The 12,175-nt window shown below is 40.0% G+C and overlaps 1 protein-coding gene across 2 annotated transcripts; it reads right to left on the bottom strand.

The window, feature by feature from the left end:
* Nucleotides 1-618: 618 nt before the first annotated feature.
* On the bottom strand, nt 619-4,217 carry hsd17b1 (hydroxysteroid (17-beta) dehydrogenase 1). 2 transcript variants are annotated; one of them, XM_015948661.3, is made up of 8 exons: nt 4,057-4,217; nt 2,826-2,909; nt 2,605-2,725; nt 2,288-2,449; nt 2,037-2,216; nt 1,845-1,938; nt 1,540-1,723; nt 619-1,180 (listed from the first exon to the last, which is right to left on the bottom strand). In XM_015948661.3, exons 3-8 carry the CDS (start codon nt 2,699-2,701, stop codon nt 1,025-1,027), a joined length of 873 nt encoding a protein of 290 aa, XP_015804147.1. In that variant the 5' UTR covers nt 2,702-2,725; nt 2,826-2,909; nt 4,057-4,217; the 3' UTR covers nt 619-1,024. The 2 variants fall into 2 exon arrangements, with proteins under 2 accessions (XP_015804147.1, XP_054596145.1); XM_054740170.2 differs by lacking the exon at nt 4,057-4,217 and adding an exon at nt 3,543-4,008.
* Between the last annotated feature and the right edge of the window lie 7,958 nt (nt 4,218-12,175).

The following is a 12,175-nucleotide window of genomic DNA, read 5'->3' as shown; positions in this document are numbered from 1 at the left end:
AATGTGTTTTATGTAAAATATCTCCTTTTTTGTCTGCTTTTTTCATGAAAAAATGAGCATCTCATAATCAAACGGGCATATAAAGGGTTAAAATTTACATCATATTCAATCATTGATTTTTTTTTCATCACAATATTTAGACCCAAAAAGCAGAAAAATAATAATAAAAATAATATTAATCTGGACCATTTTAAATCCATTTTAAAAGTGGACGTTTTTGTCCTCTAATGGCTCACGTGTAAAGTAAATTTTAAATCTGTCGCTATATAAAAACTATATAAATATAAAACAGTAAATACAAAATTTTGGATATTTATAATCAAGACTGATTTGTAACAAACGCCCTAGGCAAACAAAAGTTTATTTTTGGAAAATAACTCAGTTTTGTGTTTTTTTTTTCTCATATATTACAGCAATGACTTTGCGTATTCAGACTGGCACTTCAAGGGTTAAAAGCCTCAAAATGATTGAATTGTTTTCATGTTTGAGCAGGGCTGAAGTTGTTCAACAGATCTATGAAAAAAATACGAATGTATACTTTTTTTATAGCCACTTTTACAAGCGGACTTTTTTGTCCTCTAATGACTCTTGTATAAAAATTAAAGTGAAGTCTGAGGGTTAAGCAGTTCTAGGTTTGTATTTTAACAAAAACACCAGTAATTTATTCAAACATTTGATCTAATTTACATTAGTTGCAGTGAAATCAAATAGGTGCAATTTGTATGCGTTTTAAAAAAAAGTAGCGATTCCCTAATGCCTATAATAGCAAATAGAAATTCCAGCGTCCATGTAAAAAGAAGAAAATTCCAGTAAATGAAAGGAGCATGAATCAAAACATTAAACAAAACCCTTTAGAAATGCCTCCCCTGTGATAACTAATGCATAAAAACATAATATAAAATTGCTTTATCTTTGTGAACCCCACTCACAAAAATCTAATCGTTTATCCAAGAGCCAAACTTGAGCTTCACACACAAACGTGGCGTCTGCAGAACGCTCTGTCAACACAAATGCATGTCATAAATTATTGCTCTTCAGATGAGAAAATGATCTTGCTCATGGCTCGGATGTACTGCAATCCATCCGGTTGTGTCAGCTTCGGGTCGGTCAGCGGAGGCACGACGCTGCCGGTGAAGTATCTGAGGGCGGGGCTGCTCGACTGGATGGCCGTTAGAAACACCTGAAGGCAGATGCAGACCGATGAAGGTAAACCAGCATTCCCAGCATGAGGTCAGATGTTTTTAATTATTAGTCTTTTTAGATATCAACTAACTCTCTCTAATTGTCAATCTTAATTCACTTTTAGGGTGTCAGAGTAGAACAAGTTTCCCCAAAGTCACAATAAATACATCAACTTGTGCTGCAGCACAACTTCCTATCAGATAAACTGGAATAACTTTGTATTTAGAAGATTGTTCTGAAAGCTGTATTAAAAAAACATTTTCTTCTTTCTTTTCATCATTTCCATCAAACAATACGATTCCAGAAGCATTATGGATGCTCATAGTTGGTAATGTCATTTTTTGAGTTACTTCGTACCTTCACAATATCTTCGGTGTCCTGAGCAGCATTTTGGAAAACGGAGCTGCAGTGTTGCAGGTACTTTTCATACAGACTGAGTGTTTGGGTGTCGACCTGTTGGAGAGATGGGTCACCAAGCTCCGCCTTCTGCAGGTTAACCAGGAAGTCGGTGTTGACTGGACCACACTCAATGAGACTCACACTACAGAATAAAATACGTCATTAGTCATTGCAAATGGATATTTACTTATATTTACCCATACATACTTCATAAACAGCCTTTAAAGTAAGCAGCCATGATGATCTGATCCATTGAAACTCACTGAATATTAAAGTGTTGCAGAAGGACAGCCAGACTCTCACACGCTCCCTCGATTGCAAATTTACTGGCGCAGTACATGTCATTAAAAGGGAGACCTTAAAGAGCATTACAATTGTTTATTTAGGAAAATAAATGCATACAAACATCACCCAAATATCCTTATTAGTGATTTATTTATTTTTATTTTTTTTACCGTGAAGCCCTCCGGTGCTGCCGGTGACCAGAATGTGACCCTGACGTCGAGCCTTCATCTCTGATAAGAAAGCCTGAATGGTCTGGATGGTCCCAAGGAGGTTGACCTCCAGAATATGCCTCATGGAGTCCAGATGCTGCACCTCCAGCGGCCCCACCAGACCCACACCGGCATTACACACTGTAAATATTCACATCAAATCACAATAAAATACACACTGGATCCAGGCTTAGACACTTCCAGAAGCTTACCCAGAATGTCCACTCTCTTCTCCACAATCATGTCTTTGGCCTGCATGATTGACTGCCTGTCCGTCACATCCATTTGCAGTATTTCCAAGGTGCCCTGGTGCAGATCTTTAACACATTCCAAAAGTCGTTCCTTCTTCGCCAGGTTTCTCATGGTGGCATAGACTGAACAGAACAAAGTGGCAGGTTTTAATTTATCCAGACTAGACAGAAAGGTAGAGGATTTCTGAGCAGCATTTCCACTTTAAGTGCCAGTGAGATCATTTTGAGTCGGTTTTCTGTAAGAGGTGAGGTCAGATCAGGGTGCCAGCTGCGCTTACCTTTGAACGTTTTGCTGGGCTCAGAGGCTAGCCGGACAGCCAAACTGAGACCGATTCCAGAGGAGCAGCCCGTGATCAGAACTACCTTCTTCTCCATGCTGCTCTGTTCAAAGATGCCTCGCTGTAAAAGTGTGCAGCTGGAGTGAAAATGCGTTCAATAGCAAATGAGCTTTGAAGTTGACGTGTGAGAACCGTTCTCACACTCTCACAAGGCCACTTACTCTTGAACATCTGCCTGTTGCTGGCCACCTGCAGACCCGACGTGTTTCTCATGTCCTTGTCTGTGAGGTTTGTTTTGATGTTCTCTGGGTTTTGTGAGAAAGAGCACATGGTTTTTGCATTCTGCTTTTGAAAAGCTTCCAGAAAGTTAACTGGTGAGAAACCATGTGAGAGCATTTTTAGAAATGTACATTAGTCAGTGGAAGCTTTAAAGATTTTAAAGCCATAGTGGCTTGCAACAATAGAGTTTTGACAATGATGAAAATATCAATAAAATCCTGGTTTCTTTTGCAGAATCACTGATTTCACTGAGCAGCAGGTGGCAGCACAAGATAAAAACACCATTCCTCAACCATAGTAATAAGGTCATGCAGACCTCTGAGAAGAGAAATGATGACATAATAACAGTAAAGGAGGCAGAAGGGTTTTGGTTTCATGAATAAATGTGCATCGTATTCAGTTCATTTGACTTCAAACTGAAAAGCAGCGTATCTGTGCCGTGGGGCAAAAAGGTTTTCAGTCAGCCAATTGTACAAGTTCCCCCACTCAAAAAGATGAGAGGGGCCTGTAATTTTCGTCATAGCTATATCTCAACTATGAGTGACAACATGAGAAAAAAAATCACATTGTCAGATTTGTAAAGAATTTGTTTGAAAATCATGGTGGAAAATAAGTATTTGGTCCCCTACGAACAAGCAATATTTCTGGTTCTCACAGACCTGTAACTTCTTCTGTGAGAGGCTCCTCTGACCTCCACTCATTACTTGTATTAATGGCACCTGTTGGAGCTCGTTATCTGTATACAAGACACCTGTCCACGACCTCAGAGTCACACTCCACACTCCACCATGGCCCAGACCAAAGAGCTGCCAAAGGACACTATAAACAAAATTGTAGACTTGCTCAAGGCTGGAGAGACTGGTGATGGGTAGGTAAACAGCTTTGTGTGACGTTACAAAGGTTTCCAGTGTCAGACGTATCCCCCCGCTTAAGCCAGTATATGTGCAGGCCCGTCTGAAGTTTGCTAGAGAGCATTTGGATGATCCATAAGAGGGCTGTCATGTGGTCAGATGAAACCAAAATAGAACATTTTGGTAAAAACTACTCGTTATGTTTGGAGGAGAAAGAATGTCGAGTTGCATTCCAAAAACAACAAACCTGCTGTAAAGCACGGGGGTGGAAACATTATGCTCTGGGACTGCAAAGAGTTTTTTGCTGCAAAGAGTGGCCTACCCAGTCTCCAGATCTCAGCCCCATAGACCATCTTTAGAGGAAGTCTGTGTTGCCCAGCGACAGCCACGAAACGTCACTGCTCTAGGGATCTGCATGGAGGAATGAGCAGAAATACCAGCAACAGTGTGTGAAATCCTTGCGAAGACCTAGAGAAATGTTTGACTTCTGCCCTTGCCAACAAAGGGTAAATAAAGTATTGTGACGGACTTTCATAATTGCTTTCCACTATAATTTGCAAATAAATTGTTTACAATTCAGATGATGTGATATATATATATATATATATATATATATATATATATATATATGTGTGTGTGTGTGTGTGTGTGTGTGTGTGTGTGTGTGTGTGTGTATAATTCTATTATTATTTTTTTCTCGTTCTGTCTCCTAGTTGAGGTATACCTATGATGAAAATTACAGGCCTTCATCTTTTTCAGTGAGAAAGCTTGTACAGTTGGTGGCTCCCTGGATATTTACACATAACTCTAAAAAAATGTTTATTTCCTTTTTTTTCTCTCACCCACTTTGAGAGGTAAATAAATTAATAATATATATATATATATATATATATATATATATATATATATATATATATATATATATATATATAATCAAAACCTTAAACAAAGTGTCAAATATACTCACAATATTTGACTTAACTTTCCTCTGAAAGCAAATTAAATACAAACACTTCTGCACATTTTTGAATTACTGAATTGCAATCACATCCCAGACCTGAAAACATGCGTAATCATTCATGAAGGGTTTTCAGACACAGCTGATTCAAAGACTAGATGTTTTCTAATGCATAAAGAGAATTTTCACTAGGGGGCCTCAGCAAACTTTTCAGTAGTCGGTGTGGATCTCTCCCTGATGGTTTACACATGACTGCTCTAAGCTAACTTAAAGATCTTTAATGTGAGAATTTGAAAAACGCCTGATTTGGCCAACTTGATGTGCAATCCCCTGGAGACGCAATGAAAAATAGAATTGAAAGACTACTGAGAAACTTACAACATGGTGTGCTTACTGTCATAATTAACAAGTTACACAAGCAGCACCTCCCGACGTTACGTCACTTTGTCTTGTTTTGTTTCACTTGCAGCATTCTCCTAATGGTCCTGATCACACATTCTCCACTTAAGTGAACTTCTTGCATGTTCAGAACTGTTTGCAAAACAATGGCCTTATTTAAAGAGCATTTTCTTCTGCATATGAGAGCAAGAGCAGCAGGAATTTCCTGCCTTTTTGGTTGTGTTCCTCTCCTTGAGATGGCATCAGTCTGGCTGCTGTCCCAGAGTCTGTAGAACAGATAACAGCAGAGTCCTGGGACTCTTTCTCCACAGCTCCTGAAGCATTGTTCAAGCTCTCCAACTCACTGACCTCATTCACACTCAGGAGCTGCGACACGCAGTTCTGCGTGATGCATTTGTTATTTCCACTGAGCCTAGACGCTTATCAGTGTTCAGGGACATAACGTTTGAACGCAAAACTCATGCTTTTTGCTTTTATCTTTTGCAGATAGGCACGTTGAAGAAGAGATCGTGAAGAACAGTTTTGGATCATGGCTGAAGCTGTTTAACGAGGTTCCTGAATGGAATTGACGCATAAAAGTGTCTTGTTTTCTTCCTCAGCCAAACAGAGCTTTGGAAACATTTCAGCAGGATGGTAAAAATATGTGCCGTTCAGAAGCTTTTTACCACACACGACCCGCATCCTCCTCCTGGGCCCAGTAATTATCAAGAACGGCAGTGGCCTAGAACAGCTTTTTAAAAAGTAATGTGCTCTTCAGAGACGTTCGCTGCTGCAGGCTGGCCTCTTGTTCGTGGACTCTGAAGAAAAATTGCCATTTAAAGAGTCGCTCCAGGAGAAAAATGTCTCTGCGTGGTGTCACAGTGTTCACATACCTGTCCTGTGAAGGACTGAGAGGCCTGGGCAGACACGTGTAATGAGTAGACCTGAACAGTGACAGCAGCAGCAGACGCAGATGTACTCAACAGGATGTCCCGTGTGAGAGCGATGAGCAGAAGTGAAACAGCTTTAGATGTGTTGCGGTGGATGTGGTGGAGGTAAATGTCACGCTACCTGTTAAAAACCTCCAGCAGACGTTCTTGCATGTTTGTTTCTGTGAAATGAAATGAATCCCTTCACTGGAGGTACAAATTAAAAACAGGCGCTTGGAGCCAACACGGGGGAATTTTTTTATTTAATTCAAGTCATGCTTGTTATCTTGAGGAGGAAAATACAGAATGTTGTACGGAAGCTGGGAAATAACCTTTTTCTGACTGCGATGGTTGATCTTATCTTGAGTGGCACGTGGATGCTGGTGTGGAGCATTCCTAGAAGATATTTGATCAAAGCAGAAATCCAAAACAGAAAATAAAGTTCATGCTGCTGTTATGAAGCATTCTCTCTGTTTGTTTGACAGCTTTAGTTCACTTTTCAAAGACACACATGCATCTGATAGGGTGGTTATCGTCTGTGCCTGGTTTTATTGCTGTGCTGCTTTTTTGGCATTGATAATAAAAATGTTTGAGGGCGAGAGCGGCTGTTGGAATGATGCTGAAAGAAATCCCACCTCTGGGAATTCATTCTTGGATACAAAAAAAAACAGTAGTTTTTACTCTTTATCCCTGCATATAAAATACAGGTCTGGTTTTTACAGCCGTGTAACATATGGAGGAGAGAGAGCCTGAGAGTAGCAGTGTGTTCTTCACCATATAAGTATTCAAGCATCTGTCCTGGTAAACTCATCATGGCTACAGAGAAGAGGATGTGGGGAAACTGATTCTTTTGGCTTTTAAACGGCTAAAAAACATAAACATATAATGTTATTAATTTTAAAACGGCCTCAATTTGTTGTTGAATGAAGTTATGTAATGTAATGTAATGTTGTAATGGCCGCTGAGAACGAGTTTGTTCTGGGAAGAGCTGGTTTAACACACCATAAGCATAGACACACCATCTTAACTCATTCACTGCCAATGACGACTAAAGTCGCCATTTGCATTTTTATACTGTGTGGGCGTCGGAACGAGCCCCCCCCCCCCCCCCCCCCACCGTGAGAACAAACATCTCAGCTCTAAAGCTGATCTTCATCCGCATACGTCACACGTCACGTGATCAGGGAGCAGAAAATCCATGTGTTAGGAGATCGTTTTGGGCTGCTGCTGTAAAAAAAAGTGAGGCGCGAACCGGAAAAGCTTCTGCCGATCACAATTCAGCAACGGATTATGAAAGAACGGAGAAAGCTTGAAACGCGGATTCTTCCTGATGTAAGAGGTGAGTCTCCGCTTTGTTTTGGTTATTTTGGCGCCAACATCATCCTAGCTCGCAACGTTCTGTGACTCTTAAAAAAACTGTAAAAACGGTGAGAAACGCTGGCAGCGAAAGTTAAAGTCCCATTGGTTGTCACACACACAGGTGTGTGTGCAAAACTTGTTCTCCGCATTTGACCCATCCCCTGGGGGAGCGGTGAGCTGCAGACACAGCCGTGCTCGGGAACTGTTTGGTGGTTTATCCCCCTCAATCCAACCCCCTTAATGCCGAGTGTCAAGCAGGGAGGCATTGGGTCCCATTTTTTCTAAGTCTTTGGTATGACCCGACCAGGAATCGAACCCCTAATCTCCCAGTCTCAGGGTGGACACTCTACCACTAGGCCACTGAAAGGTATGAGGAATAAGGAATGAGTTGGCATGTCCCAACCTACTGCCAACACTAGCCTGAGCTACTGTTAATGCCACCCTGAGTTACTGCTACCGCTAGCTTAAGCTACTGCCACGGCTACAATGAGCTACCATCACTGCTAACCTGAGCTTCTGTTAATGCCACCCTGAGTTACTGCTACCGCTAGCTTAAGCTACTGCCACGGCTACAATGAGCTACCATCACTGCTAACCTGAGCTTCTGTTAATGCCACCCTGACCTACTGCCACCGCTAGCTTGAGTTAATGCCACCTTGAGCTACCGCCATTGCTAGCCTGAGCTACTGCTAATACCCCTGTTGGAAAAGATGAAAATAACAAAAGATGTGTCCAAATTCAGAGGCTGCATCCTTCAAGGACGGGGTCTACCCTGCTGACATAGGGCAGGTTCTTCATGAACTGAGTAGACCAGAAGCAAGTGGCTATCCCCAGCGTTTTGATTACTTTTAAATCCCGGAGGAGTTACAGCAGCTGTACTGAAAATGAGACCTCTGTCTACTTTTTTATTGCTTAAAATTACTTAAAAATGTTTATATAAATGACTAAAGCCCTAAATCGTACCCTTTTAAGTTTATACTTACATAACTGTAATTTAAGTCCGCTGTTGTAAAAATCTCCCATTTGGCCTACAATGCATCTTGGGATATGGTGAGCTGCGAAGAATACACCCAACCTTTCTAGGATCCCTTTAAACATTACACAACCAAGAACTGTGAGCCCATCAATCTCTGTTGCCAGCACAGGAGAGAAATGTACAGATGTATATTTGTTTTGAAGAACGTGACATTCCTTCAGACAGAGTCTGAACACTCTTCTGTTCCAGTGAAAAGTCAAGGTTCACCCTTCTGTCATAGCAGAACATCAGATATTTACTCATATATTTCCTCAGCGGCTGTGATGAATGAGCTCACCAAGGGTCTGAAGCAGCCTGATAGGCATGAGGCCTCACGTCAGATGTGAACCCCAGGGCTCCTGCTTGACCTTTGGCGTTTCACAAGACGTGTAAACTGCAGTGCTCCAGGAAGCGATGGGGATTGTATCATGGGAAATGTCTCCTCCGTCCTGAATTGACGGAGACATTCTTTAGCCATTTTTCTTGGTACGTCCTGTTCCTTCTCTTCTCTCTACAGGCCTCTAGGCACTCGTATGGGTCTTGGGACTTGACACGACCTGCTTCTGGTCATGATATTACAGTCACTCACAGCTCAAACAGGAGGTCTGCGGACAGTTTTGTTGTTCATTCATCCTGCTTGCAGCAGCATGCTCATGGAGAGTTTTGTTTAGCTGGCAAACACAAATGTATCTGAACTAGGTATCGAAAAAACTTGCTCCATTCCAAGATCTGTTTTTGGAGATAAGATACACAAGAAGATGGTGATGATCAAAGTGCACATGGGATCTGTGAGGTTTCACGAGGTCATATGGCTCTGGAACACACACCTGAAATATTCAATTAAAAGACTGAAAGCCATATTAGTTCTTAAGATTTTGAATAAGACATGCACTGTGGCAAATTTCCCACTGTTCAGGTATTGTTCGCTGCTCCAGGTGTAGCAGCAGATGAATACCAAGACCTGCCGGCATCGGTACCACACCTGTATTGTGGTTAAATGAAGAAGCGGGATGGTATGTGAGGGGAGTGACTGGGCCATCCTGGAATTTACTTGAAACATGGAGCAAAAATATGCTCTCAATGTGGGCTTTAATACCACCTTCTTTCTGTTTTACTTTCCCCTGATCTTTATTGTTTTTGTTTAAATAGTGTCGTGTTATCACAGTTATCTCTGCCGATTTTTTATTACATTTCTTTTGAGTGACTTATTTCTGAATCACACACACACACACACACACACACACACACACACACACACACACACACACACACACACACACACACAACTCAATAGCACTCCACCTGGTAACCTGTGTTTACATCTCGGCATGTAAATACTGTAACTAAGCGTGTGGACAAATCATCCTGCTTTCTGTTTTCAGCCATGTTATTTTGTGGAAAAGCCTCCCACAAACAAAAGATAAACTGATTACATATCTCTTCTTTAAAGCTCTAAACATTCTCGTGTATTTTGCTCTCACACGAGTCACTACGTTATTTTACACTCTGCATATTGACCAGATCTGTGGCATCCACACTAAAGGCCTTCGTCTGTATTGTACTAATTGGTTTTGTTTTCTAGTAAAAACATACCCCACCTGTTTCGTTAAGGTGAACTAGCGTGATTTCATAAGAAAGCTACAGTGAAACTCTGGTAGTAAACGACTGCGGCTGGAGATAATCATAAGACTGTGTCTTTTAAAGACCAATAACTGAGTTGCATAATCACTGCAACAACTTTCAGTGCGTGGAGAAGCAGGATTATACAGCTGTGGCATGTAAACCTGCTAGATGTCTGTCACCGTGGGCATTATTTTTCTGTTTAGCAGCCTAATTGATGTGTTTGAAGGATTGTATTTCCACAGAACCCATTGTGACACTCGCCACACAAACCCAGGACGTCCCAGACTCCCACAGTTTGAGCTAATCCTCGTCATTATCTCAACAAATACTTCTCTCGCTCTAATGAATAGAAAAAATGTCGTCTGGCTTCATTTCTGTTTCTGGTTTGGTATTGTTTTGAGACAAAAACTGTCTTCTTATTGGTTTAATTTGCTGCCTGTAAAAATAGCAATAGCGAAACAGAAATAGACGCAAGTGTTAACAGAAACTGAGATAAATCTCAGTTCATTTGCATATGTTACTAGCCAGTAAACTGCTAGTAACATATGCAAAGTGCTGTATCTTTTCCGTAGCACTTTCCACTGTTGTTTCTCTCAGTATCAACAAGCAGCTGGTTCAGTGGAAGTTTACTACTGTTTATGTTTTGGAGGTTTTAAAGAAAAACAATTATTGTGGTTGAAAAATTAAAGAACACACTTTTTTGTTAGAGTGTCATTTCATTTTCAGTTAAATGCCTTCATGATAGTTTCATGTATAAAAAGTAAACTAATGGCAGCCTGACATAATAAAGCCCAAAACCCAATTTATTTATTTTTAATTATATTTTCAGAGGATAAAATGCTCTTGAGAAGAAACATTTTGTTTTCGGGAGGGGCCTCCATCCATACAACATAAAAATGAAAAGATAGCAAGAAAACAAGTGGCTGAGAAAAAAATACTGAAATTTTTAAAATAAGAAAGAGAACTAAGGTAAAAAAAAAAACATGAACGTGAAAATGAAAATACATGAAAATAATATATATATTATTAGCTGAAAAATATACAAAACAAACAAAACTGTCAAAACAAAAGTAACTTAGGCAACCTCACATACCTTCAGGATAGCAAAGATAACAGAAGCAGTGACAGAAGGGTAAGACATAAACACTGTTCCTAAATAACTCAAAATAAGTAATTGCCCGTATGTCAACAGGTAGATTGTTCTCCTGCGGGGCGTTAACACTAAAGCACAGCTTCCCATTTCTTTCTTGAACATGAGTACAACAAAAGTAATAGGTTCATTTAATCTGGTATTGCACTGACAACTAGAATGCACCAAATACCTTTTTAGATACAGTGGAAAAAATCAAAGACTATACATTTAAAATAAACATTAACCAATGAAACCTACATCAGGCTTTTAATGGAAGCCAGGACAAGCTTTTATACATGCTACAGTGGTGTGTTGTGACAGCACAAAACAAAACAACAAATGCTGTTATAAACAACATCAAGAGGACGGAGACAGGACGCAGTGGTATTTTGATAAATTGCATCTGCATAATCTGTGATAGGAAAGAAAATATGATTTCTCACTTTAAAATCAAAGCAATTAATCGACTGATAAAGAATTTTTAGTTGATGATTCACCTTATTAGTAATCGGTTGTAGAATGAAGATAGGTAAAGGATAAGTACTGGGTACATACAGGAATACATACGGGGTATGTGGAACAGTGCAAATTTTGACAAGAAATTTAAATTTAGTTTTAGTCTTTTGATTAAAATTCTTTTTAATTTTAGTCACATTTTAGTCATCCAATTTGTTTTAGTCTTTTTTAGTCGACTAAAATATCTGTATTTTTATTCTGATGCATTAATCTTTGACTTGTGTAAATGAAATGTTAACTACACCTACATGAAACTGAACTAAAAATGTCAATTTTACATTTCACACTTTGGATCAATAAAACTATATGTTTGTGATGGTTTCTATAACAATAACTAATGGAAAATGCCAAAATGAACACTGAGTTTGAAATTGTGCCTCTAATGGTTAATAAAATAAACAAATCTGTATAATGTGCAGGAATGGAGCTCCGGACCCCACGTGACTCTCAGTTAGTAGACGCCATATTGGCAGGTAAAAGAAGCTAAACAAACACGGATCTTAACCATGAACGTGAACGGGATCGGCTTGG

This window comes from Nothobranchius furzeri, chromosome 5 (assembly GCF_043380555.1).
Source record: "Nothobranchius furzeri strain GRZ-AD chromosome 5, NfurGRZ-RIMD1, whole genome shotgun sequence".
Taxonomy (NCBI): Eukaryota; Metazoa; Chordata; class Actinopteri; order Cyprinodontiformes; family Nothobranchiidae; genus Nothobranchius; species Nothobranchius furzeri.
This window is presented reverse-complemented; position numbering and strand designations above follow the sequence as displayed.

Excerpts from the sequence above, each read along its gene's own strand:
- hsd17b1 (XM_015948661.3), bottom strand. The coding sequence starts at position 2,701 with ATGGAGAAGAAGGTAGTTCTGATCACGGGCTGCTCCTCTGGAATCGGT. Across the intron at positions 2,217-2,287 it reads GAAGAGAGTGGACATTCTGG|TGTGTAATGCCGGTGTGGGT; the intron begins GTAAGCTTCTGG and ends GAATATTTACAG. Across the intron at positions 1,181-1,539 it reads ACACCGAAGATATTGTGAAG|GTGTTTCTAACGGCCATCCA; the intron begins GTACGAAGTAAC and ends ATCTGCCTTCAG.